This window comes from Pyxicephalus adspersus, chromosome 5, assembly GCF_032062135.1.
Source record: "Pyxicephalus adspersus chromosome 5, UCB_Pads_2.0, whole genome shotgun sequence".
Classification (NCBI taxonomy): Eukaryota; Metazoa; Chordata; class Amphibia; order Anura; family Pyxicephalidae; genus Pyxicephalus; species Pyxicephalus adspersus.
In genome coordinates, this window is record NC_092862.1 from 136,545,251 (window position 1) to 136,570,673 (window position 25,423).

The 25,423-nt window shown below is 39.6% G+C and overlaps 1 protein-coding gene across 9 annotated transcripts in view; it reads left to right on the forward strand.

Moving 5' to 3' along the window:
- AKAP9 (A-kinase anchoring protein 9) overlaps positions 1 to 25,423 on the forward strand; it is a 132,803-nt gene that overhangs the window by 45,012 nt on the left and 62,368 nt on the right. For all 9 annotated transcript variants that reach the window (XM_072412834.1, XM_072412842.1, XM_072412833.1 and 6 more), the window contains 10 exons: positions 199 to 292; positions 975 to 1,200; positions 3,135 to 3,228; positions 4,915 to 5,274; positions 6,719 to 6,895; positions 9,455 to 9,679; positions 12,192 to 12,335; positions 12,772 to 12,887; positions 15,630 to 15,838; positions 21,102 to 21,319. In XM_072412834.1, coding sequence (XP_072268935.1) covers positions 199 to 292; positions 975 to 1,200; positions 3,135 to 3,228; positions 4,915 to 5,274; positions 6,719 to 6,895; positions 9,455 to 9,679; positions 12,192 to 12,335; positions 12,772 to 12,887; positions 15,630 to 15,838; positions 21,102 to 21,319 — 1,863 coding nt within the window. The remainder of the gene's footprint in view (positions 1 to 198; positions 293 to 974; positions 1,201 to 3,134; positions 3,229 to 4,914; positions 5,275 to 6,718; positions 6,896 to 9,454; positions 9,680 to 12,191; positions 12,336 to 12,771; positions 12,888 to 15,629; positions 15,839 to 21,101; positions 21,320 to 25,423) is intronic.

Genomic DNA, 25,423 nt, shown 5'->3' on the forward strand with positions numbered 1-25,423 from the left:
TTTTTGTGCCTTGTTCTTATTAATTATTTACTGTAATAAAAAGAAGAAGAAATTCAAATTATATTGACACACTCTTCACTGAATGTTCTTTGTAGGAAAGACTTCCTGTTTGAATACATAATGGTATGTTTGATATAAACCTGTATTGTTTATGTACAAGCTTTTATCCGTGTATGTTTTGTCTCCTGGTTATTGCAGACAGAAGATCTCCAAGTGAAAAGCGCGCAGCCCGACATCCCTCATGTGAAGCAGATTGTGATTGTTTTGCAGGATTTGGCTCCAAACCAGTCAGGTATAATACATAGCTCCCAGAAAGGATATGCATTGCAATGTTTTATATTCAGCAGTTGCTAAAAAGGACAAGATGATAGCTTAGTGATTTGTATTATGACTTTGCATAACTGGGGTCCTTTGAGGACACTCTGGAGAAAACATGTTAAGAATAAAAAAAATTTGAGGGTCCCAGCCTAAGTATAGTTCATAAGTGGCCAATCACTGAGCCCTAGCTATGCCATGAGAAGCAACACAGTACTCATATCGCCAAATACTAATTTTCTTGTGAGAATAACCAACATTAGAGGCAGCAGTCACATTTGTAATCTTGGCCACAGTGAGGAATTTCTCCAATTTTTGTTCTCCTTCTGTTTCTGTTGATTTCTACAAACTTGGTAGTGAGAAAGGGGGGGCTTAATGATCAGCTCTGTATTGAAACAGTAAAAACAGCTCATTTATCTTCAGTGTAGCAGATCTATGTATTTTTTATTCTTATCTGAAGGTCTACTGGTATTAGTTGATTATCATCCAGTTGGCTGGAATATCAATTTGACATTAGTAATTTCTTGCCCTTATAGATATTATACTTCTTTGATAGTATAGTTTTTGATAGCCTGTGCTCTTTACTCAGAGGACAGGCATTATCTTCCGATCACCCGAAGGATATGCTTAAGATTGTTATTTGTTTGCTTTTTTTTTAGATGTCCAGGAAGGACTGACCCTCTCACCATCGCAGGAGGCTGAGAAGCTTAAAGTCGAGTTCAGCCAGCAGAGAGCACAGCTGGAAGAGAAGCACTGCCAGGAAATTGAGCACCTGCGGTCATATTTCCAACAACAGCTGAAGGAAAATGAAGAGCGATTCTCTAAAGAGATAATTCATCTGCAGGAGCAGCTACAGGATGTCAGTCTCAGCCCTCTGCAGCTCAGGTACAATCGGAATGAGACTGAAGAAATATTTGTTGCAAATCACAGTTGGTCTGCTCGTCCATATTAGGACAATAAATTACCCCTATTATAATTATTATTAAAAGATGAAGTCATGTAAAGATCAAGCATCGTCAGTACATAACCTTTTAAATATCAAGTAACACATAACCCAGACACACTAACATTGCTAATTTCAATCTGAGCTTTCTTTCACAGCTGTGGCATACCTGCAGTATTTCACAGAGCAACGCACTGTTCCCATACAGTCGCACCTGCAGCAGATAAATGAATGTGATTTTGCATACTACTGGATGAATGAAAATAAAGGGAAAAAGGCCTGGGAAAAAAAAGCATCCAGTTCATCTGGTTCTTAGTAACCTGTACTATATATCATATCATTTTGTTGAGTTTAGGTACTCTAAATGCCTTGAAAAGATGCTCAGTAATTGATCCTTAGCAATAATTCCAGGGAAAAGTTTGAAAAATGATCACTACACAGATAGGCTTCTCAACTGGAACTGGGCAACCTGTTCAAAAAAAAAAAAAAAAAAAGTGAAGGTTGATGATAAGCAGTAGACACTCCACTGGCAGGGACCACATTACTTAAGGCTCAGTCATTTAATGGTTTTCACTACACAGTGTAATGGGACCTGTACTAATATTAGTATCTTCCCGAGTTGATTATGAATGATTTGTTCAGACCATAATAGTGCCAGTATCATAGTGAGTTCATCATTTGATATGTCTCCTGGGCAGCCAGTGTTTTAACTGGTAGATAAAAGGAAGGAGCAGTTCTGGTATTCAGTGTCCTCTCAGATTTAGATGGAGGTACCCATGGCCTCACAGATTTAGATGGAGGTACCCATGGCCTCACAGATTTAGATGGAGATATTCAGTAACCTCTTACCCATGTCTGACAATCATCATTTCATAAGTTTGTATCATTTCCTTATATCATCAGCTTATGAAATGATGATCGTCAGACATGGGTAAGAGGTTACTGAATATCCCCATCTAAATCTGTGAGGTCAAGAGACCCAACCAGAATTGCTCCTTCCTCTTATCTACCAGTTATAACCTTTGACTTTTTTTTAATGTTTCTTGCTGTCTGATCTGGATTGTACCAATCCATTCCTTTGTACCTACTTATCAAGCCTTCAGTCTTTGTTGAGCCTGTAACACCCTTCTCACTTCTGCCTAGGCAGTTGAAGTAGCAGTGTGCTGACTGCATTCCCATTTTTTTTTAATTTCAGTTAATGACCAAATAAAGTCATCTCTATTTCATCATTATTACCTGCAGAGTGGCTTTGCATCACCTGTGTAAAGTATAGGGAGCTGCAAATCCCGGACAAGGATTTACAGGGAGACCATACAGCAGTGGAACATGCACAATCTGACCTCAGCTTTAAAGAATCTAAAGTTCAGAATAGTCTGTGGGTTGAAAGTGTAAATTACAGTGTGTAGGTGGTGGAGTTGTGAGGGGGGGGGGCCCTTCACCGCATATCTGAAACACACAGATAGATTCTATATGCAAACTGAGACCCCTAATAGGAAACGCAACACTGTTTCTCCCATTTACCTTGGTATGTAAAAGAAAAATCACAGCAGTAACGGCAATAAGAAAAATGAAAAAAAAAAAAAAAAAGTATATCCTGGAATTAAATTTTATATGTGCTTTGGTTCCAGAGTTAAAAGGATTTTTCTTCTCCTCTGCTGCTAATTGATGGAACCACCCACAAATCAGCTGTTTTAAAAGGGGTTCTTTCTTGTCTCAGTGGCATTCCTAAGTGCATGTCTATATATAAAAACAGCATACATATGTTGTCGTACGGAGAGTTTTCTGATCTGATTGCTAATGTTCGTATATTGTAGGTTTTTTTTTTTTTAATCTTTTACGGTCATTGTGTTCTAACTCTTTGTTCTATTTCTCTCAGGGATCTGTGTGAGAATGAAACTGCAGCTGAGCTTGGGTTACAAGAAGGGACAATATTTCAGAGTGTTTATGCTTCATTTGCTGATATACTTAAGGTAAACAGTGCACAATAAGAAATGGAGTGCAGGTCATTAATCTTTGTTTATATAGCGCCATCTATGCACACCCCAGTACTGTGTTGGTTGGTAACACACCTAGCAGTGGATGCAGGAAGCAGACGCTCGCACTGCACTGACAAGGAATGTTCTCTCTCAGTTTTGTTTGTGGATTTTTAATCCTGAAATTTTAACGTGTTTACCTGATCTGTAGTAAAGCACAGAGCGCATCCATTGGTGGTAGGTGATAACTTTTTATGAAATTTTTTTAATTTGTCTTTTTTTTTTTGTATGTAGTGTTTTATCTGATCTTGCCTTGGAAACAAATCTTTTGTTGTCCTTTACCTTCAGACTGTACATAAAATGATGTCCTGTAAAACAGGGATATATTGGCTATGTTGACATTTTCCGAGTATATGGACTTGTAAGGTACTTCTCCACAGCATGGAAATAGAAGCCTGGGGAAAAAAACTTTCCACTTAGTGAATTTAGTTACATTTCACTATAACCCTTATTTGTAAATTACTTTTTAAATTTATATTGGCTTACTACATTCTAGGTGCATCAAAACAAAAGGTGTGCAAAGTCTTACTTTTTGTTTTATCAAATAAAGGAGCCCGGTCTCTCATCAGCTTTTATACTCTCACTCTTTGAGCCTGATTTATTAAACCTCTCCAAACCTGTAATGGATCTGGTGAAGGAATGAAAATATTTGCTAGCAAATGATTTTGAAGAAATCTGATCCAGTTTTGCTGGATCACCCAGCTTTACTGATTAAAGTGTATCCTCACCAGCTTTGGAGAGCTTTAATAAATCAGGGCCTTTGTGTGAAGCTGTGGTCTCCAAGAAAGATCAGACATATTGCTTGCTAATTTCAAGCTAATGTCCTTAAATCAATGGGTTGCATTGGCTTTGTTTTTGGAGACCTTTAGGTTTGATTCAGTAGAGGGTGTGTTGAACCACTACAAAGTGACCACTGCCTTCACACAGAGTGCATGTGCCATTCTCTGGAGGGCAAGGGACAGGCTTTACTGCTGGAGCTGACCCCAAAACTTATGTCCCTAATGGATGAATTACCCTCTCTTGCCCTGGTAATATACAGAAATTGGGATACAAATAGCAACAACACTTTGACAGAAATACTAACCCTTCCCAACCTAAGTAAATGTCTAAAAAGCCTTTTAACACTTTACCCAATAATGCACCACATGGATTGCTGGATTTATAAAGGGGCTCTATGTGTAGAACTTTCTCCTGGCTAGCTTTGCCCAACTAAAATAAGAAACTAAGCCCTAAAAAAATGAGGAGTTTTGATGGTAGATTGTTTTGCTTAAATTTTTTTTTGTGATTGGTATATTAGATTGGAAGCTCACCTAGGGACAGGGAATGATGAACTATTTAACTCTGGAGTTCTGCATACAGGCAGTTTTTGGGTTTAATTAATAGATGTGTTTCTAAAACAGGTTTGGTAATTTTAACTCTCCAACTCTAACAAAATCTGAACACTGCAATTTCTTTTGAAACAAGTGTGTTTACTGTACTTGCATTCAATTTGCAATATACCTAATATATTTATTGCTACCCATTCGCAACATGTAACAAAAGTAGTGATTTATACAGTGCAGAAATGTAAAATCTTCTGCAAAAAAAAGAGGTTTAATGGTTCTTTTTGTTTTTCTTGAGCAGGTAGATGAAACTGCACAGATGGGTGACTCTTCTCTAAGGACACCTATTGGACCCATTTATCAAGAGTTGCAAAGCCTAAGGCATGCCTTGTTTTCCAAATATGTGGAAGAAGTTTGTGTTTTAAAGAAGCAGCATAAGGCAGAACTGGATCAGCTGAGAGCCGACCTGACAGAGCGGTTCAGTGTGGAGAGGGAAGCTCTGAGGCAGGAAATCCTCCAGTTAACAAGCGTCAAGCAAGAGACTGTAAATGTCGGTTTCCAGCCCACCTTGTGTCCAATCACTGAGGAAAAGAGCGATGCTGACCTTAATCAGTTGGTGGAGGAGCGGTACCAGGAAAAGATTGAGCAAGAGGTTGCCAGAGTAAGTTTAGTGTTAATACAGATTTCAGATAATTACCAATCTGCCAAGTTACAAGTTTTAAAAATCGGCCTGTATTTGGCCCATACTGGCCTTAGCATTTGTCAAGCAGCCACCATTGCCAGGTCATGGGCATGGGCGGTTGGCCGTCTGTGATCAAGTCTGTCATCAAGTGCCCCCACTGTTTTTCTATTTAGAGTCATGGGCATGGCACCCCTTGGGGCAGTGGGAAAGAAATAACTGCATCACGTTCTTACTGTCCATGTGAACTAGCCCTAAGGGACAAACTGTATCTTTGGTACAAGTTGACCTTTAATGAATGAAGCCACCCACCCAAAGTACAACCCATCCAGCCTTATTCTCCCTTTCGTCCATTATCCAGCAATCTTCACTGTGCAGCACCCATTTTTATGTCAAGGGAGGTTTACTTTTTTAACCATGCAGCACTAATGACCAAGAAGGAGAGCCTATATATATATATATATATATATATATATATATAACACATATGATTACTGTAAATATGTATTTAAAAAGTATATATAGAAACTAGGTTTTCAAATCATAACATACTGATTGAAAAGATAAGTGTTATTGAACCCATTCAATGTGTCAGCATGTCTTACACGATTGCTAAATTGCTTCTTCAGGCACTTTTACAACTTGCCCAGTTGGGGATGGGGGTTTAGATTAACATTCCCCCAGCACGATACAACATTATTCTACAGATTACAAGCAGAAAATAGTTGATGAGACATAAAGAACATGCAATGGTTGGGAGAGGGCCAAATCGTATCTCACTGAGGCAGTAAGTCTTGGTGTAGTTTGTCGCAAAGTAATATTACAACTTTAAAATTTAATAAAAATTAACATAAAAAGAAAACCAAGTGTACGATGCATTTTTATTCTGTACATAAGTTGACCTAAAACAGGTGTCAAGGGCTCTCTGTATAATGCAGAGGATATCCTTCTTCAGAGTAATTATTTGCTGTTTTTGTAGCACTAATGTTTCTGTTGGAGACTTTGGTGCTGAAATGTGCTTATAGCTCCACCTTCTGACTGAAAGTGGTAATTGTTGGTAGTACATCTGGGACCTGATCTGGAGTCTAAATGAGCTCACACCAGTGCAGCAGTTAAACTTTTTATCTAGTGTTCACAGTTCTCCAGGTACATTAGACTGCATTATCAATCACAGAGTATATAAAGAATTCAAAATTGTGTTTGCACATCTTAAATGTAATATTAAAATAAAGTTTTATTGTGCTAGTGACTAAGAGAAGGACTGTGCTTTTGAAGAATATACTTGAGTTTGGCCTTGGTCGTATTGTCATTGGCAATCAAACTTTCATTTTTTCCTGCAGCATCAGTCAACTTTTACCATTCAGTATCCAGTTATCAGCAAAGCATCTTTTCATACTTCATCCAATGTATATTCTTTTTCTTTAAGGTTATTGTTGAGATGTCAATTGCATTTGCTCAACAAACTGAGCTTGCTCGACTTTCCACCCTGGAGGTTGTTGAACAGCAGAACAATTCCCAGGATCAGTCTGTTACCCCTGAACAAGATGAAGACAGTCTAACTAATGATGCACAGGCAGTGGAGCTGGAACAGGAAGGGATCCAGGTAAAACAAATCTCTATTGACTGGTACTGGTGATAAAGATTTAGTTGCTTGTCAACATGAAGATATGACCCTTGTCCAACAAGATGCCAAAGCTGAAACACATCTGCAGACTAAAGAAGGAAACATGGTCCTCAAAGAGCAGATTTTTGTTAAAGATAACTACAACTATGTCATTTATATAAAAGCTGTATCACTTTCTAGGTAGAGGATCATAAAAGGTGCTGGGTGATGTGAAAAATAGAAAGGGGAAAAAGGCAGTAAAAAGAGACAGCTCTGTTCACTAGAGAGCCCATGTGTTTAAAGTAGAATAGGGGAGAGAGAGCCACACCAATATATAGTCAGCCCTTTATTAGGGTTTTATTTTCCCTGATGGGTGGGTGATTCAGCAAATATGGAATGGATCTGGTCCAGGATTCATAACATTTTCTAGCAAAAAGCAAATTATTTTGATGAAAACCATTCAAGGTTTGCTTGATCACCCAGCTTCACTGATGAAAGTGTATCCTCTCCAGCCTTGGAGAGTTTTAGTAGATCAGGCCCAAAGCATGGGCCTGCAACGTGTTACACTGCACCAGGGTGACTGACCTCTAGTTTTATTTGCCATGTGTTTGATATCTGTTTCTTATTAATCCATATTCAAGAAAAATGTCATAAATGTGGTAATCAGCTGAACTCATTGGCACACTTCAGCAGGATTGCTACTTTTAGCACCTCATTCATAGTTAGCTAGATAGCAGTTGCAACTTTGTAGTGGTGAAAATCGAAGGTCACAGTGAAAATCAGTAATGTTTGTTAATCACCAATTTAAAGTAACTGTGAAAAGCACTGATCGCCAATGTAAAAAAAAAATCTGAATTCCTTTTAAAAATGCAATGATATAAAAGTGGTAAACAGATTTGTAAAATTAGAAAACAAAGTGGTCAGATCATCACTTCTTTCTGGATGGACCCCTTGTGATTTTTACATGAAGTGACATAATGTTTAGTAACTGTTGTTCCTCCAATTAGTTTTGTACCTGATTCTAGGAGAAAAGATCTGATTTGTGTAGGAAACAATGCTGTTAGTTTAAGAAAGACAAATATTTGCGCAGGTAGTGAGGAGCAGGGAGTACGGATGTGTAGAGCAGAGAGTGAAGTGTCCGCCGGATGTCCTAGGTGTCTGAAAGTAGCACAGGTGCGATCATCATCTGTTAATACATCTGATTTTATCATCTATGATCATCTATGATTTGTAAGTAATAGATCTATATTGATATGATTTGTTTTTTATATGTTAGATTTATTTTTGGGGGGGGGGGGGGTGTTATTTGTTAATGCTTCTTGGTGGTGTGATTTTCTTCCTTGAATTATTTTCCTTTCCATCAGACTGAGGAACATGTTGATGATATAGACAAGTTGTTATACCTCTGTTCTGTATTTCTGTTTTATGGTGACTCTTTATCCTTTAACCTACAATTCAGTTTATATAATTTTTAAATATTTGATCACCTCATCTACTGGAAATTGTCTTTGAAATGAACTTAACTCATCCAAGGCGGAAAGGTTCATGTTAAAATGTATCAAAGTCAAAGGAAATGTAATGTTTTCACCTTTCTATCCATTAGACTCCCTGGCTGCAGTAGTTTTTCTTCCCATTTATTCACTTGGTGTTTCTGCCTATAACACACTTCCTGACTTAGGGTGGCAATGATCACTTATGCTACTTTGTCTTTAGAGGTACATAATTGTTACACCAAGGTACACAACTCCTTCAACTTTTTCTCTTTTCCAAAACTTAACATTTTTCTCTGCCTTTTTTTTAACACATGGGCAACCCCTTGAAATACCATTAAGATCCTTAGGGAACCTCTTCTATATTTATTTTTTTTACAGCTCACAGTACATTAATGTGGTGGTCAGTGGGTAGAATATCTCTTAGATTGCTGACTATTGGGAAGAATGTCATCCTTACAGATAGCCAAAAAGATCATTGGATCTGTTAAACTGACCTGAGAGTTACAAACTATTCATTGCTCAAGAAAACCCTAGCAACCTCTGGGAGAACCTTGTTTGAGAAACACTTAGAAGGAAGAATGCCTGAACATGGACCTTCATGGCAGAATCACTAGATATTATTTGTATGAAATACAAGATTAAAATGTTATAAAATCACTTTTATGAGGCACGTGAGGTCATTCATTCCCCGCACACACAAGGGAAGCTGGGATTGCAGGGCATCCCTGAGTAACAATGCTGACATGCGCATGCCAATCTCGGCAAAATTTGACAGCTCGACGTTGATCAGGCAGGAAAGAATAGTTATTTCAAATGGGACATTGTCCCTTTCTACGATAAACACCTGCCTGAACAGCAGATTTCAAGGTGGAATTTTAGCTCCAATTTAAGCAGTGCTTGCCTGCTCTGCTCATCCACTAATGAGCTGTAAAAATAGGAAGGGGCCTAATTAGAATATGTGATGATGTAAAATCTAATTCTGACAACATTTTTAGGTGGTTCAGGAAGAGATAGAATATAAATGAAGCAATAGCAGCTATCCCTTTTAATGCCCTCTTTCTTGCAGGAACACAACCAGATCGCTACAATGGGCGCAGAGGCTACAAAGTTTAAGCAGATGTACGAGGAGCGGGTGGAGGAAATGAGACAAGAGCTGGTAAGACAAGAACAGGAATACCAGCAAGCCACAGAGGCACTCAGACTGGCCCATGCTGCACAGCTGGAGAGACAAATGTACGACCAGGAGCAACTGCTTTCCGAAGTGCATAGGCTAAGGGCACAGCTGACAGAGGTAGGAATCAATCTTGGGGACCATTATTGTACAAATAATATAAATATATGTATGATTCTAGAATCCCTATCTTACATTGGGTTAGTCTTAAAGATAATTTAACCAATTCAACTAGCACAAAAGAGAAAGTTGGGACTTTTACCTCCCTGGTGGTATTTCCAAGTGTGGCTCTGGGTTTATTTTCAGTACCAAAAGCGGTAATCCGGAGCCACACTTGGCATGGGAGTTTAAAAAGCTTACCTGGTAAGTGGTGCCTGGGGCATCCTCCAGCGGTGCCCGGCATGTGTTTCCCCTGGCGATGCCCAGTCAGGCATCTGTGTCACCTGGCAATGACTGGCATCTGCCTCCTCGGCGTGTGAACGTCAGGAACGCAGATGCCCGCCGGCGGGACCGTGCACCTGGGAGGTGGGAAAATTAAAATAGTAAGTATTTATAAATGTACCGGTCGCTCTTTCGCTCATTTTCTCTCTCATTTTCTCTCTCTCCTCTCTCTTTTCTCTTGCTCATTCTCTCTCCTGTTTCACGCTCAATCCCTCTCTCTCCCCTTTCTCTCTCCTCTCTGTCTCCCCTTTCTCTCTCCTCTCTCTCTCTCCCCTCTCTCTCTCTCCCCTTTCTCTCTTGCTCATTCTCTCTCCCCTCTCTCTCTTCTCTCTCTCTTCATTCGCTCACTCTCTTCTCTCTCCTCTCTCACGCTCATTCTTTCTCCCTCTGTCTTTGTCTCTCTCTTCTCTCTCTGTGCTCCTCTTGGACTTCACATGGCAGCCTGACAACGCAGCTATTAATTTTTTTTTTCATTCATTTTTTCTCTTTCTTATTCATTTGATCTTTCTGTCGCTCTCATTCCCTTTCTCACCAATTCTCTCCCTTATTCTCTCTCTCGCTCATTCTCTCTCCTCTTTCTCTCTCCTCTTTCTCTCTCTACTCTCTCTCTCTACTCTCTCTCTCTACTCTCTCTCTCCCTCTCTCTCTCTTCTCTCTCTCTCTTCTCTCTCTCTCTCTCCTCTCTCTCTCTCCTCTCTCTCTCTTCTCTTTCTCCCTCTCTCTTCTCTCTCTCTCTCCCCTCTCTCCCCCCTTTCTCTTCTTTCTTCCTTCTTTCGCTCACTTCACATGGCAGCCTGACAACGCTGCTATTAATTTTTTTTTTTCATTCATTTTTCTCTTTCTCATTCATTTATTCTTTCTGTCTCTCTCATTCCATTTCTGGCTCATTTTCTCACCAATTCTCCCACTCATTCTCTCTCTTTCTCTCGCTCATTGTCTCGCTTATTCTCTCCCTCTCTCTCTCTCTCCCCTCTCTCTCTTCTCTTTCTCCTCTCTCTCTTCTCTTTCTCCTCTCTCTCCTCTCTCTCTTCTCTCTCCTCCTCGCTTATTGTCTCGCTTATTCTCTCTCTCTCTCGCTCATTCTGTCTCTCTCGCTCTCTCTTTAGCTCACTCTCTCCTATATCTCCTCTCTCTCTCTTTTCTCTTGCTCATTCTCTCTCCTGTTTCGCACTCAATCCTTCTCTCTCTCTCCTTCCTCTCTCTCTCTTTCTCTCTCTTTCTCTCTCTCTCTCCCCTTCCACTCGCTCTCTTTTTCTCCTTTCTCTCTCTCTCTCTCTCTCTCGCTCGATCATTCTCTTTCTTCCCTCTCTCTCGGTCATTCTCTTTCTTCTCTCTCTCGCTCATCTCCTCTCTCTCTCATTCTCTTGATCTCTACTCTCTCTCCTTTCCTCTCTTTAGCTCATTCTCTCTCCCTCTCGATCCTTCTCTCTCTTTTCTCATTCTCCTCTCTCTCTTCTCTCGCTCATCTCTTTCTTTTCTCTCTCTCTCTCTCTCTTTCTCTCTCTCTCTCTCGCTGTATCATTCTCTCCCCTCTCTTGCTCATTCTCTCTGTCTCTACTCTCTCTCTCTATTTTCTCTCTCCCCCCTCTCTCTATCTCGCTCAATCTCTCCTCTCTCTCTCTCTCTCTCTCTCTCTCTCGCTCATTCTCTCTCTTTTCCCTCTCTTCTGTCTCTCTTGTGCATTCTCTCTCTCCTCTCTCTCTGCTCATTTTCTTTGTCCCGCTCATTCTCTCTCTTCTCTCGTGCTCATTCTCTTTCTCTCCTCCCTTTCTTTTCTCTTGCTCATTCTCTCTCCTGTTTCACGCTCAATCCCCCCCCTCTCTCTCTCTCCCTCTCTCTCTCTCTCTCTCTCTCTCTCTCTCTCTGTCCTCTCGCTTATTCTATCCCCCCCCACACACACAGTGTTAGCAGTACAGTTTCTTGGTTCTCTATCCCCCCCATTACACTGCACTGTCTTGTAAAAAATAGAATAGCTCTGTAAATCTTCAGCACAATGTGACAATAGAATGTATGTTGACCTTTGCCCTGTGGCCCTTTCTTACCCCTACACACAACAGACATAGCCTGGAGCCCAGCATGCCCTATACTTATGCTCCGTAAAGAAAGAAGGAGGAGGGAGGGTTTTTTCAGTTTCAACTTTCCATGATATCAATTATTTATCAACAAAGTGAAATGAGTTTAATTTGTTTAGAATGCCTCGGCGATCAGCGAAATCCAGGCCACAGAGAGGGAGAAGATTCTGCTGGAAGAACTGGAGTCCATGAAGAAGAAGTGTGCTGAAGTCAATGAGTGGACACAGGATTGTATCCTGCAGGATAACAGTTCTCAGACACAGGTATAGTCATGTCAGGATGCCATGTGTGGAGCAATGTAATGCAACTCTGCCTGGACAATGTTGACTTTTCCTTTGCGTATCAAATTATAGCTGCTGATAGGAGTAGAAGGGGCAGGACTTCCCTATTGATAGGACAGATTGGCTCCTGTCTATGGTTACCGTACTGTTGTCAGGAGTTGTCTGTCTCCATTTAGCTTCAGCAAAGTCACTCCAAGCTAATGACATATTGTTTTGTATTTATATCAAGGAAGATCTGCCAGCACTTTCTTTTGCTTGTGTGTTTTTTTTTAATAATCTGAAGCACAAACAGACATTGTGATCATGACCGCCTCTCTGTTCTAAGAGAAAAGGATTGCAGTTTATTTTTAATGTCGGCACTGGAATGACAGGATTCTTGTCTCTCTTGTCTTACTTACCTTTTCAAAAACTGTCACAGTATGAACCATTTGCAGAGTCAGAAAACAGAGAAAAAGCGTCCGAATGTGGACAAGGAGAGGGAGAGAAGGGACTGGAAGAGAACAATAGTGCCACGGAGGACTCCAGCGGAGAAAGGTAGGTGGCATTTATTACATCTGCTTGTAAAATGATTCCTACTGATAAACTAATGTTGTAAGTTTATCAATGGCACCAAATAATCCTGTAAAGCAAAAGTCAAGCATTTAAAATATAACTTGTCTTTGGAAAATATTAGGGACATATAGTAAAATAAAAAACAGTTGTAGTTTAAAGACTCTTAGACTGCGTTTACCTGCGCTACCATGATGCTCATCCCCCATACAAATGAGGCGGCTTACAGAAATGCATGTAACAGTACATTATAACAACACACTGCACTTCAGCACATATGTATGCAATGTCTGGTGTTCCTATGTTTCAGATATTGCACCTGATTTATTAAAGCTCTCCAAGACTAGAGATGATAGGCTGTCATCAGTGAAGCTGGGTGATCCAGCAAACCTGGAATGGATCTGGTCCAGAATTGAAACCATTTAAGTAATCTATTCCAGGTTTACTGGATTAGCCAGGTTTTCTGATGGAAGTGTATCCTCTCCAGCCTTGGAGAGCTTTTCCGAATCGGGGCCAAAGAATCTGATACTAGAAAAACACCCTATAGATTTAAAATTTATATTTACTCATAGTACCTAAGCAGTGTACTGCATCATACACACACATTTTTGCACAAGAAAAAAAAAGTGAGAGCATTGACGTCACAACTGTAAGAATAAGACACATTTGTACGATAGTATATTCATATATGGTTGTTTATAGTAAGGGCATGCATTAGTCACATGACTCATTTGGAAAGTGAAAGGAAACATCTGATTGGTGGAAGTTTCATACATAAGACTGTACATTAAATCTTTTAACTCCTTTCTTTATTGACAGTATGGTGCCTACTTTGACGTATTTAGGTATTACAGGAATACAGACTATTTTCTGTGTCCCCGAAATTCCTTATGCATTGTGATAGGCAGTACGTGGATCTTTCTTTGCCCTTCAGAATTGCAGATCTGCTTGTTTGTTGGATGCATTATTAATACGTTTTAGGATAAGAGCTGCCCAGTGTACATAGAGTCTGATAGTAATAGCAGCAACCTGGGCAGGTATTATTTTGTAGCTGCCTGGCTGTTCTGTTCCTTTTACCTATTTGACGTGCCTTGTCTGTCATGTCTCCCCTATGTGCAATCTATGTGTACAATTACAGCAGTTGTTTTTTTTTCTTCCTTATGTTTCCTGGTGAAACCTGTAATGTTATCTCTACTAGTTGTCCAGCAGCATTCATAATCTAAATGTCATGGCTTAAAAGAGAAAAAAAAAATGAGAAGTCATTACTAGCAAAAAGCGACCAAATGCATTTACTTCTGAGCCAAACTTTACTTATTTGCCAAACTTCTTCGCCCCAGGCACTAACAAAGTGGGGGCTACATATATACAAACTTTAACCTGAACCGGTGAACCCAGCTATAAAAGGGGCTGAGGAGAACTCTGCTATGTATGTTAATATGTTTAGCATGGGGGAAATCAAAAACCAGATGAGGCAAAACAGAAACCAATCAACGCAACAGAGTTGTAAACTAAATCAGATTGAACAACCAGCATACTGTGCCCCAGAGAAAGTCTGTTCCCATGTGTAAAGCAATGCGTGGAGAACATCCTGCTCTGTATACAAAAACATCATCATGCTCCTTTTAGTTCCATGCTGGTGCAGCTGAAAAACTTCACTTTCTAGTGTCACTGCATCCTTAATTGTCATGTACACAGTTATTTATAGGAGAAAGTCGTGCTGTCATTCCTGTTACACTGGAGTTGAAACTTACAAGGCTGCCTTAGGCGTTGCATTAACACACCTTTTCCAAATAAACATCAACATTTTTGTTGTAGCAAAAAAAATGCTTATTGTAGAATTCAAGCAGAACTAAACTGAGTTGATACTCCCCTATCCTAGTTCTGTCGAGGTTGCCACCATCTTCTCCCATCTTTCCTTCCTTATTCTGATCTTTGGCCATCTTGATTGGCCGAGCCAAGATAACTTAACCCCCGTGCAGGCGTGTGGAAGTTCATGCAGTCTTGACCACCCTTAAAGGGAAGCCAGGTTTGCCAGGCAACAAATGGGAACATGCACATGGCTAAGAAACCTCATTATGGCTTCTGTTTGCCCTATAAACTGTATTGCCTGCTAATTTGCATGTCAGATTCTTTACAACATTAATAACAGGTCAGGTGATGCTTTATAAGCCAAATTTTCGCCCTTTAATTTATTACTATATATACAGTAAATTATAATCAAATGGGAGAGTACATTTGTTTTAGGAAAATTCCATACCCAAAGCCTTTTCACACCAAAATCCAATGAGCTGCAACTCAAATTTTTCATGCATTAAGGCAGATTCAAAGTGAATGTGGTGTCAACACAGCTTAACACACAAAAAAGTTTCCTGCACCATTTTCTTTAGGAGTAATGCTATGCACAGTGCAAATTCATTCCAGAGAATGGTAGACGTGTGTTTGGGTGCAATCAATTTGCATTTCAACACATTTCTACAGTGAATTATTGTGAGTTGTGGTAATGTGGAGCATGAATTATGATGTACAACGTGACCAGTCCCCTAGGTGTATGTTTAATACATTCATTTAGAACTGGGGATTTCCTTAACTTTTTTGTGAGGTTACAAAAAAGACAAAACTTTCAAAAATTCCACCTGCTAAATTTCATATTTATGTATAAAGCCTTCTTAATTTTGAGGCAGAGAAGAAAAATATTAACATTTTTTTTCTTTTTATTTTTGCCCATAGGAAAAACCTTAAGAGGGTAAATAAACGCCTTCTGAAGATTCTGCTAGAAATAGTGAAGACCACAGTGGCAGTAGAGGAGACAATAGGAAGACATGTGGTTGGACTGCTGGATAAATCAGGCCGGAGATATTCCACATCCAAGGTGGTTGTCTGGAACCCTGAGCAAGAAAACTTACAAGCTGCATCTGCTGGGACGGTCACAGTTACTGGTAAGGCATAAGGATTACATTTGTAATACTCAATGGCCCTGATTTATTAAAGTTCTCCAAGGCTAAAGAAAACACACTTTCATCAGTGAAGCTGGGTAATCAAGCAAACCTGGAATGGATTTCCTAAAAGTCATTAGCTCTTTGTTAGCAAATGTTTTCAATCCTGGATAAGGTCTGTTCCAGGTTTGCTGGATCACCCAGCTTCACTGATGAAAGTGTATTCTCTCCAGCCTTGGAGAACTTTATTAAATCAGGGTCAATGTGTTTTCACAGAATTGTGTTATATAATTTAAGATTCATAGAATAGCAACTTACAACAAAAACAAATTGCACTTTCTTTTTACATGGGAGAGGCAAATAAAGTACAAAAGTCACATAAAACCAATACATCAGATGTGTGGATACTGATGGTTTTAATTTTCTTAGACTGCAGCAGAAGGAGTCCAATGCTCTGTATGAGATCATCTATTTCAACCGAAAGGATGACAATTCAATTCCCCCTGCTGCATCTACCTAAAGTGGGACTCTGGTTCTGTTGGTAGCACTTCCTAAATCTAGAAACATCAAGCAAGCAATAGTTACACCTGCCACCTTATCCTTTCTCTTGCTGTCCTGAGACCCCCTCAAGGGTCTCTTGTGTCCAAATGTTCCCTTTTTTGAATAGTTTTTTTTAAGAAACAAGGATTCAGTCAAAAAGTCTGCTGGGTCCAGGTCTGTGTTGCAGAAAGGAGAACAGAACAGAGAGGAATAACAGACTTTGCATGCTGTAGGCACGGGCCTGGCACACCTAATTTAATATCCTGGTCACTGTCTATGTCCTGCTCTTTACCACTAGTCATTTATATAAACACAATATAAACTAATGTAGGTGGAAAGCAGTTGAACTCAAAATATATTTTAGGTTTGTGGGAGGAAACTAGTGATGCCCAGAAAAAAATTGTATGGCAACAGTACAAGAATACATGTCCACTTGTTTAATGTAAACTGCAATATTAAACAATCTAAAGTCGCAAACTGGAATCTATTGTTAATGTTGATTGTTGCAATGTAGGCATTGTGCCAATCTAGAGAGTTTCTTCCTATTTGAAAATATTTATATACACTTTTGTATCAGCCGGTACTCCTTAATGTGTGTACTTTACAACTTAGTACTAGCAAGACCCAGCATGTTATATTTCACTGGCAAGCACAGGCTTGTTGTGCTGGAAGCTTGTGCCATAGCTGCGGGGGAATGGTGCTTGAAGTGTCCTCATTGAGAGGATAGATGGAATCTCTGGAACATTTTACCTGCAAACAGCATTTTATTGTTAATGAGTAGTAAATTAAAGTATTTTCTGTATATGAGTAGTAAAAAAAAACCCTCAAATATCATTCTTTTAGGGCCATTTTCACACCATTGTGTTTACCCTTTAATGTGCATTAATGCATGTGCACTTCAGTGCCTGGTATATGTGCATTGTTATGTAATGCCATTCAGTATGAATAGCACCTTAATGCACCTATGCAGAAATATTCTGGCTTTAGCAGGACAGAGAAAACACTACAATGTAGTCCGCAGTCTCCCTGAAATGTTTTATTTGTAGTAAATAATAAAGCAGTAAATGAAAAGCTCAGTTGTCCTTGTTTCTTTGCAGGGCACTGCCATCTTCTTTGCTCCCTTCCTCTGATCTTTGGGCATCCTTATTGGCCTTGATTCAAACCTCAGTTGCACTTAAAATGAACCCAGTGTGTATCAGAGGTTTCAGAAATTACCCTTCATCAGGACAGGTGTACTATGCTGGGGAGTATGTAGATGACAGACTGATATCCTAGTGTTAGATTTGTCTCTATTTTTCTGACCTTCTCATTTCATTTGTTTAACAGCCTTAAAAATACATTCTTAGAATTATTAAGCTCTTTCGTGCAGGGTCCTCTCCCCTCCTCCTGTGTCATTGTTGGTATCTGTCTGTCATTTGCAATCCCCTATTTATTGTACAGTGCTGTTTGCCCTATATAAATCAAGTTTCTGAGCACAGTGGCTCAGAGATTATCACTCTGGCCTTTGCAGCGCTAGATCCAAGCTTTAAATCTTGGCTAGGACATGATCTGCATGGAGTTTGTATGTTCTCTCTGTGTTTTCGTGGGTTTCCCTTGGGTGCTCTGGTTTCCTCCCATATCCCAAAAACATGCAGTTACAGTGTTCTCCCCAGCCCCTTTTACCTGGGCGCATCACCCGGCACTTTTCAGTAGCCACCTGGCTGTTTTGGGGTGGTTACAGAGTTGGGTCACAATACAGGGGCCACCACTCACCTACAGATTCTTTCCATCCAGCTTTAAAAAAAATTCTGGTTGAACACGGCAGTTAGGTTAATTAGCTTTCCCCCAAATTGACCTTACACTGGGGTAGTGACATAAAATTATGGTAGAGACATTAGATTGGGAGCCCCTTTGAGGGATGGCTATTGATAGTACACATCTGGGTGTTTAGGTATGGCAGCTTCCATCAAAGGCTTTATGTGTTTTGCTATGCTACAAATTCCCATTTCTTTCAGTGATGCATTGTAACCACAGTTGGTATGACTAGTGAGTCAACATTCTGTATACTGGAAACACAAACTACTAAGAATGCAGAGTACACACTTTGTCGTGTCATGTTATGTCAGTTTTATGGGAGCTATCCACTACCCATCATGTATTTGTGCTGCTGTGCTTCTTGTGGCCCTATTCAGACAGATGCAGTAATATATAATCCAGCAATAGATAACATAAAGGCGCTCGTTTCTTTGCAAAGTATGGAACAGTATTGAAGACATAGTCAAGCTTTTATTGCATTGTGGGACCCCTTTGCATGAATTCACCTCACTTCCTGCCAAGACAGGAAATGATGAGAATTCTGTCTAATGGTGACACAGACATCATCATTATACTTTTTTCAGTATATTATGAAAGTCGTATACCATGTCAGTTCTGGTGTAATTGGTACAAGAAATACCAAGAAGTAATAATATTTGTATTTTTGTGAAGTCAGTTCTGGTATTTACACAGCTCTGCGAAAGAGTACAGCCAGGTTGTTGACCACACTTTCCCCACTGCGGTTAATTATCACAATCTGGTCACCTCCCTGCCCTCAGGCCATGTTTGGAAGGGCTTGATTCATCCCCAGGATGGAAGGTATAATACAGAAACGAAAGACTGGTTTAGATGAAATGATGAAATAAAAAAAAACAGAATTGCTATCACTTAATGTTCTGTATGTAGATAAGCACAGATGGATCCTGGCTATCAGCTGCCATATGTCAGAAAATAAATGCAGTTTACTTGCAGCTGCTGGCTGTCAGTTTTGTTGTGAAATCTCATCCTAACTAGGCTTCAAATGAGAATCCTAATATTGTGTGAATACTTTGCTCGCTTTTATGTGACTTCATCAGCAACAAAAACATCAGACTATATTATTTTATCCTATTTGCTTGGCACATAGCTGATATTGAGCTGTCTGCAAGCAGTTTCTAAATACTCATGTTGTTACTGAAATAAATTTTAGAGTGGAATTAAATCCACTTTACTCCATGTCCTCTGTTGTAGGGTGCCGCCATCTTCTTCCTTCTTCTCCTCGATACAATCTTCGGCCATCCTTATTGGCCAGGCTGGGATGACCTTTGCAGGAGTTTTAGTTTCTGGCAAGCAACAGGAAAGCCCGGATTGCTGGGTATCCTCCTTACCTGTTTCCTATCCCAGTTTTTTTTACATTTTCCTGGAGTGATCAGGCAGATAGGAGGGATTATTGCAGAAGAGAATTCATCTGTCCCTTTCTGCATTAAAGACCTACCTGATCAATCATTTTTAAAAGAATGAAAACTAAAGTTTTAAAAAGGCAAACTTAACCTAGTCTATACTCATCTGTCCCTGTTCCAGTGTAGGTCCTGCCATCTTCTTCCTTATCCTCTTTCTCGTTCCGATCTTCGTTCGTCATCTTGATTGTCCGGGCCGGGATGACTCTGTCCTGCAAAAGGTGTAGGAATATCACCTCACCTCTCATTCCGGTGGCAGCTGTAGAATTCTGGATTTCCCATTAGTTTTTGTTTTGGGGACAGTGGCCACCAGGACAGATAAGATGACTGTCACCAGTGGGGACACAAACCAAGCTAACTGAGGTGCAAACCTCTCACTATGAAAACTAGAATAAAAGAATAAAACGTTTTAGCCATACATACTCGTTTTGTATTTTCTGCTATTACGTGTTTTTTTCTATAGTAGCCTTTTGCATATTTAAAATAAATTACCTTAATGATATAAGTAAGCCTCCAGATGGCATTATTACTTTCTTTGAGATGGGTATGTTACAGGGTTGCAATGTTATACAACTTTTTATGAGATGGAAAGGCCACTGGGTGGCAGTTTTAGATACATTTTTATTGGGCGGGTAAGCCACTGGCTGGCAGTGTTTTATTTTGCAGTCTATATTGTTTTTTTCCCATCGCAGAAATTTCAGATTAGCATCCTATTTGTTTTACAAAGTGAAATGTGTGTTGCTTGGAGCAGTCTGATTTGGGCCATTTTATTACCCTGTTGTGAGCAAACTTGTTACTTCTACAGCTGTTGTACGATACACTAATGGCAATAATGAAGTTTCCTGCAAAAAAAGCAAACCTTGTATAAGGAAAAAAGTGCTGTAGAATGTTATGGCACAATGCCTAAAATAAAATATTTTATATTCATGCAACCAGTGCCCAGTACTGAATATTTGGTGCCTTCTGTTGGAGTTTTGACTCTGTTGCAGAAAGTATCTGAAGCTATATATTCTTAATGTTTATGGTGTACTTGGAAATTCCGGATCTCCCTGCCATAGTCTCTGGCTGTGTTTACGGTTTGCTGCTGTTTCCACTGTTGTTGCATTTTCAAAAAATTCTCATAATGCCCCTCATAATATTAACATTAGGTGTGCACACCCACTTGGTAAAAGGACCTCACCACCAAAAGCTTGGGAGGTAAAGAAAACTACTACAACATTTACCTCCATGTTCCACCAAAACCTGATACACCAATAACAATCATAATAGCACATTTGTTATATGAAAGGATTGTATATCTTCACTGGGCCCTGGCCAGAAATACAGTCTGGCACTTCAGTCATGCCAAGGGGAGAATCTAAGTAAATAGTGTAGTGATCTTTGAAAGCTAAAGCTGCATTATTATAATGGCTCAAGGTTCAATAATTAAATTCTTAGAAACGCCCATTTTTGACTGGTTCTGCTTAAAATGTTTTGGACAATTGTTCTCTTTTCAGATACTGATGGTGCAGAGTCCTGTAGTGGGGTTAAGTATGAGGTCCTTTGGTCAGAAGCCACCAAGGAGGATCTGGATGTCTCCATGCATCTGACAGAAGCAGATTTCCCAGAGATGGGTATCAACCCAGAAGAGGAGACTCAGGTGCTGAACATCAGCGGGAGACTTCAGTCTGCTGTAGAAAAACTCCTTGAGGCCATCAATGAGACCAGCAATCAGGTACAAAAATTTCAAATGTTATTCAATAACTTCTATTATTTCTCCTATAGTTTTATCATGTTCTTTGGTCCAGGGCCTATATATACTTCTGGACTTTACAGTTTGTTCAAAATCTCTTTTCTGGGTTTTTTTTTCCTGTATCCTATAAGACATTGGTTGCATTTTAACAATCATCCTGCACAAAGGAGGATACTTTTTCCTGTTTTCTTTCAATTTCATGTGATGTTATGCATTTTCAACTCTAGCAAAAGCTGTCTAAAGCAACGTGTTCTTTCCCCATTCTGGCCAAAACAACAGGTTCACCTAAATAACTCCCAGTGCAGCAGCCTAAAAAATAAAATATTTTTTTTAATATTTAATAATTATTATAGCAGCCATTATAGCTTGCCATTCTGTCATTGCCTGGCTGTCATGCTGCTCCAATGACTTCAATTACTGATCAGAACCAAAGACTGTTCTCTTACTGCTTGGTTAGTGACTTTTTGAAGTTCAGCTTCAAGACTGTTGAAACTTTTAAATAGGATGATTTTTAAACAATGACCAAGGGAGTCATCGACCAGAGTCCTCATAATGCTTTTAATGCATGAAGACTTACAAGTTATCTGCTATCCAACAGAATGTACAGTAATCCAAGGTTTACATAAATGTAGTATCTTTCCTTGCCCTTCCTGTTTCAGTGCCAGGTCCTTCCATATAAACCAAACTCCAATACTTTGAAGAGGTGTCAGGGATGTCTTCTGCACCAACACATTCATATGGGCTTTTCACTTGTGTAGCATCCGTGGCCCATATAAATATATAGGTGGTGAGTATATATTTTTTAGTGAGTTTATAGGAGAGTAAAACTCTGTTACTACCCTGTTTCCCCGATGATAAGACACTGTCTTATTTTTTTTTGAAGGCCAAAATATGGTCTAGGGCTTATTTTCAGGGGGATGCCTTATTTACCCATGAAGAAGACTACAGCCATTCATGTCCACTTCTGATCAATCTGTGCCAATCATTGTCCCCTTCTGATCACTCATGTGCAATTCAAATTCCCTTTCTGATCACTCTGTGCCTTTCAAATTCCCTTTCTGATCATCTTGTGTCATTCAAACTCCCCTTCTGATCACTCTGTCATTCAAACTCCCCTTCTGATCACTCTGTCATTCAAATTCCCCTTCTGATCACGCTGTGCTTTTTTTCTATTGTACGGCAGTTAGGACAGGGAACAGCAGGTGGCGCTGTGCCGGCTTCTTTCGCTTTGCTTTACAGACAGGAGAAAACACGATGCTGGCAGAGGAGAGAAGAGAGACACGCTGCTGCAGAGACACACGCAGGATCGGGTATCGGGTGAGTATAATATTTTAATTGTTTTTTTTAACACATTTGTCGTGTAGGACGCACTAACTTTCCCCCCCAGTTTTGGGGAAGAAAAAGTGCAACTTATATGGCAAAAAATACGGTAATCGGTGGGTGGCTTATTTGTGGGGGGGGGGCTTATTTTTCATTTTTTCCTAAAAAGGGGGGGCTGTCTTATTTGATGGCCCTGCCTTATCATCGGGGAAACACGGTACCTGAAAGTTTCATAAATCTCCCGCTCAGGATATCAGTTCAGAATATCTCACCATCTGAACACAGCAAAAAAGCAGCTACAGGTATGTTCACCTCTGTGACACCATAAATTAGGAATAGGATACAATAAAGACTTGGGTTATGTGATCTGAAGCCGGAATATTTTAGCCCATGACCTGCATCAGCTCCTCATTCTCTATAGACCTTGGCAGATCCTTTTCTTTTTGAATGCAGATCCTGCTGATATCTACACCCCAGTGCCGCTGCAGTTTCTATTTACATGACCTAGAACCGGATGAGCATAGGCTATATACATCACAGAGAAAAGTTCCAATTAAATTTATCGTCCCACCTCATTATCGACAAAGACCTTATATTAGAGTTTTTAACAATTTCCTATGCTTTCTATAAAGCTCTGCTTTCATACTTGTACATTAGCTATATTTCCATTTAATGCTCCACTTGCATTTAAAGAAAGGATGATTTAATCCATTGCTGGCTTCATTACACTCTCTGGGCATTTTACCAAACTCGCCTGTATCCAGATTTAGTTGTGTATGGATGCAATTAAAGCTAGGGGTTCCTATACAGTATATCTGATATGATTTACCCATAACACCCCACTGCAGTCTTCACAGATACATTTGTCATTGTTGTGTGTTAGTTCTTTTTTGCTGACTTTGCAGCCTCCCAATGTATGTTCACACCTGACATACCTTGTGATCTCACTTGGCACTGGGTTTCTATATTAATAAAAAGAACTGATGCCAGAGTAGTCAATAATAATAAAAGGTTGTTCTTGGCAGATCCTAGAGATGGTCACAGCTTTGCTGCAAGAGAAACAAGAGGCTTAATATTATTGTGTGACACTAAGGTGCAGTTTCATTGGAGTCTGTGTTCATCTGACATTATATTTACAGGAATGTACTGTAGGCCAGCCCATGCTTTGCCTGTCCAGATCACAATAACAACTATTTCACTTCTCCCCTGTACTATTCTGCTGCCCAGGTCAAAGTACATTTCCAGCATTTTATAACAAAACAAAGTAAATCTAAAGCCTTTTTGTATTCCTTTTAGATACAGTAGAACTTGCTTCAAAGTCCTGCCAAGTTTTCTTAACAGTTTTGCCAGAACAAGTTTCCGCATTAAGCATACCTTCTATTTTTGTTCAGGTGACCACTCTTCTGATTCTTTCCTCTTTTTCAATCCCAATAGTAGTGGACACCAAGGTAAACCAAGAATGAATCTACTTTAGGGGGAGGCATGGTGCATAAAAACTCAACAGAGTTTGTAACCTTTCCAAGCTGTATCAACTAAGTAAGAAAAAAGTGATGTTAGGTATACTTATATGGCTTATATGGCTATATGGCTATTGTAAAAAAAAATATTTGTTGGGTTTTGTAAATATTAGGTATTATAGTGATGTTTGGAAAAGGTTCAGTCACATCTGACTTTTCCATAGGCTGTTTTAGTAGTGTTCCTCTTGTGATAGCCAAAGTTGGCTTTAGGGTGAACCTATTGGGTGACAAAGAAGTGTCTAAACAAACAGGACTGCTATGTTAGGGTTTATAATTGTCCACATGTGGCCAAAACCTGGCCAGTATCTTCGTTAGTGTTGGTCGAATATCTCACCATTCGATCGAATAGGGGCATATTGTTCGGGTGATGGAACGTCGAATTTAAACACCAATAACGTAAATGGGGGGAAAATTTGGGTTATTTTCCGGGACTGTGTAGAACTGCAAGAACAGGAAGCTCTGCTCCCCTCATTGCTCTTGCAGACCTAGCATAACTATAGAATGTTTTCTTGGATAGACATTCTCTATCCAATAACACAGAAATCCCACGGGATTCTCGGGCACTAGAGGCTAAATGGGGACAAGTCTCCCCATTCATTCACCTCTAGTGCCCTGTGATTGGCTGGGTAAACGAAAATCCTGATGACGCTTGAGCTGTCATCAGGCTTTACCTTTTCTCAGCTAAACACAGAGCACTAGAGGTGATGAATGGGGGGGACTTGTCCTTATTTAACCTCTAGTGCCCTGGGATCCCACACTGACAGGAGGATTCATCCTGTCATTGTGGGATAACCTGTAAAAAAATAAAAGTTAGTTACACAAATTACACACATTCAATAAATTACTTTAATATTAAAGCCTCTTTTTTAACACATTTTTACACAGTCTGTATATGTAAAACAAATATCACAAATTGGAACAGCAAGTCCGCATGTGAAATCTACATGTAATTTACTGCCAAGTTAATAATAAAGTAATAACTAAAATGAGGACTTAATAAAAAATACTTTTATCTTTTAAGAGGAGTTATATTTCACATGCATCCCATTGTTATGACAAAATTAGAAGCCATTAAAGCTATAATTGTCTTCTAGATAATTACGGGTGTGTATATCCACATTAAAGGATTTGGGGAGAATCTCGGCCAGATTTTATCATATCTAGCACCGAGCACTTTCTGCAATGCAGTGTATCTGGTCAACTGGCTTTGTAATTTCCAGCTGCTAGGGACCCACATAATTCAGCGAAG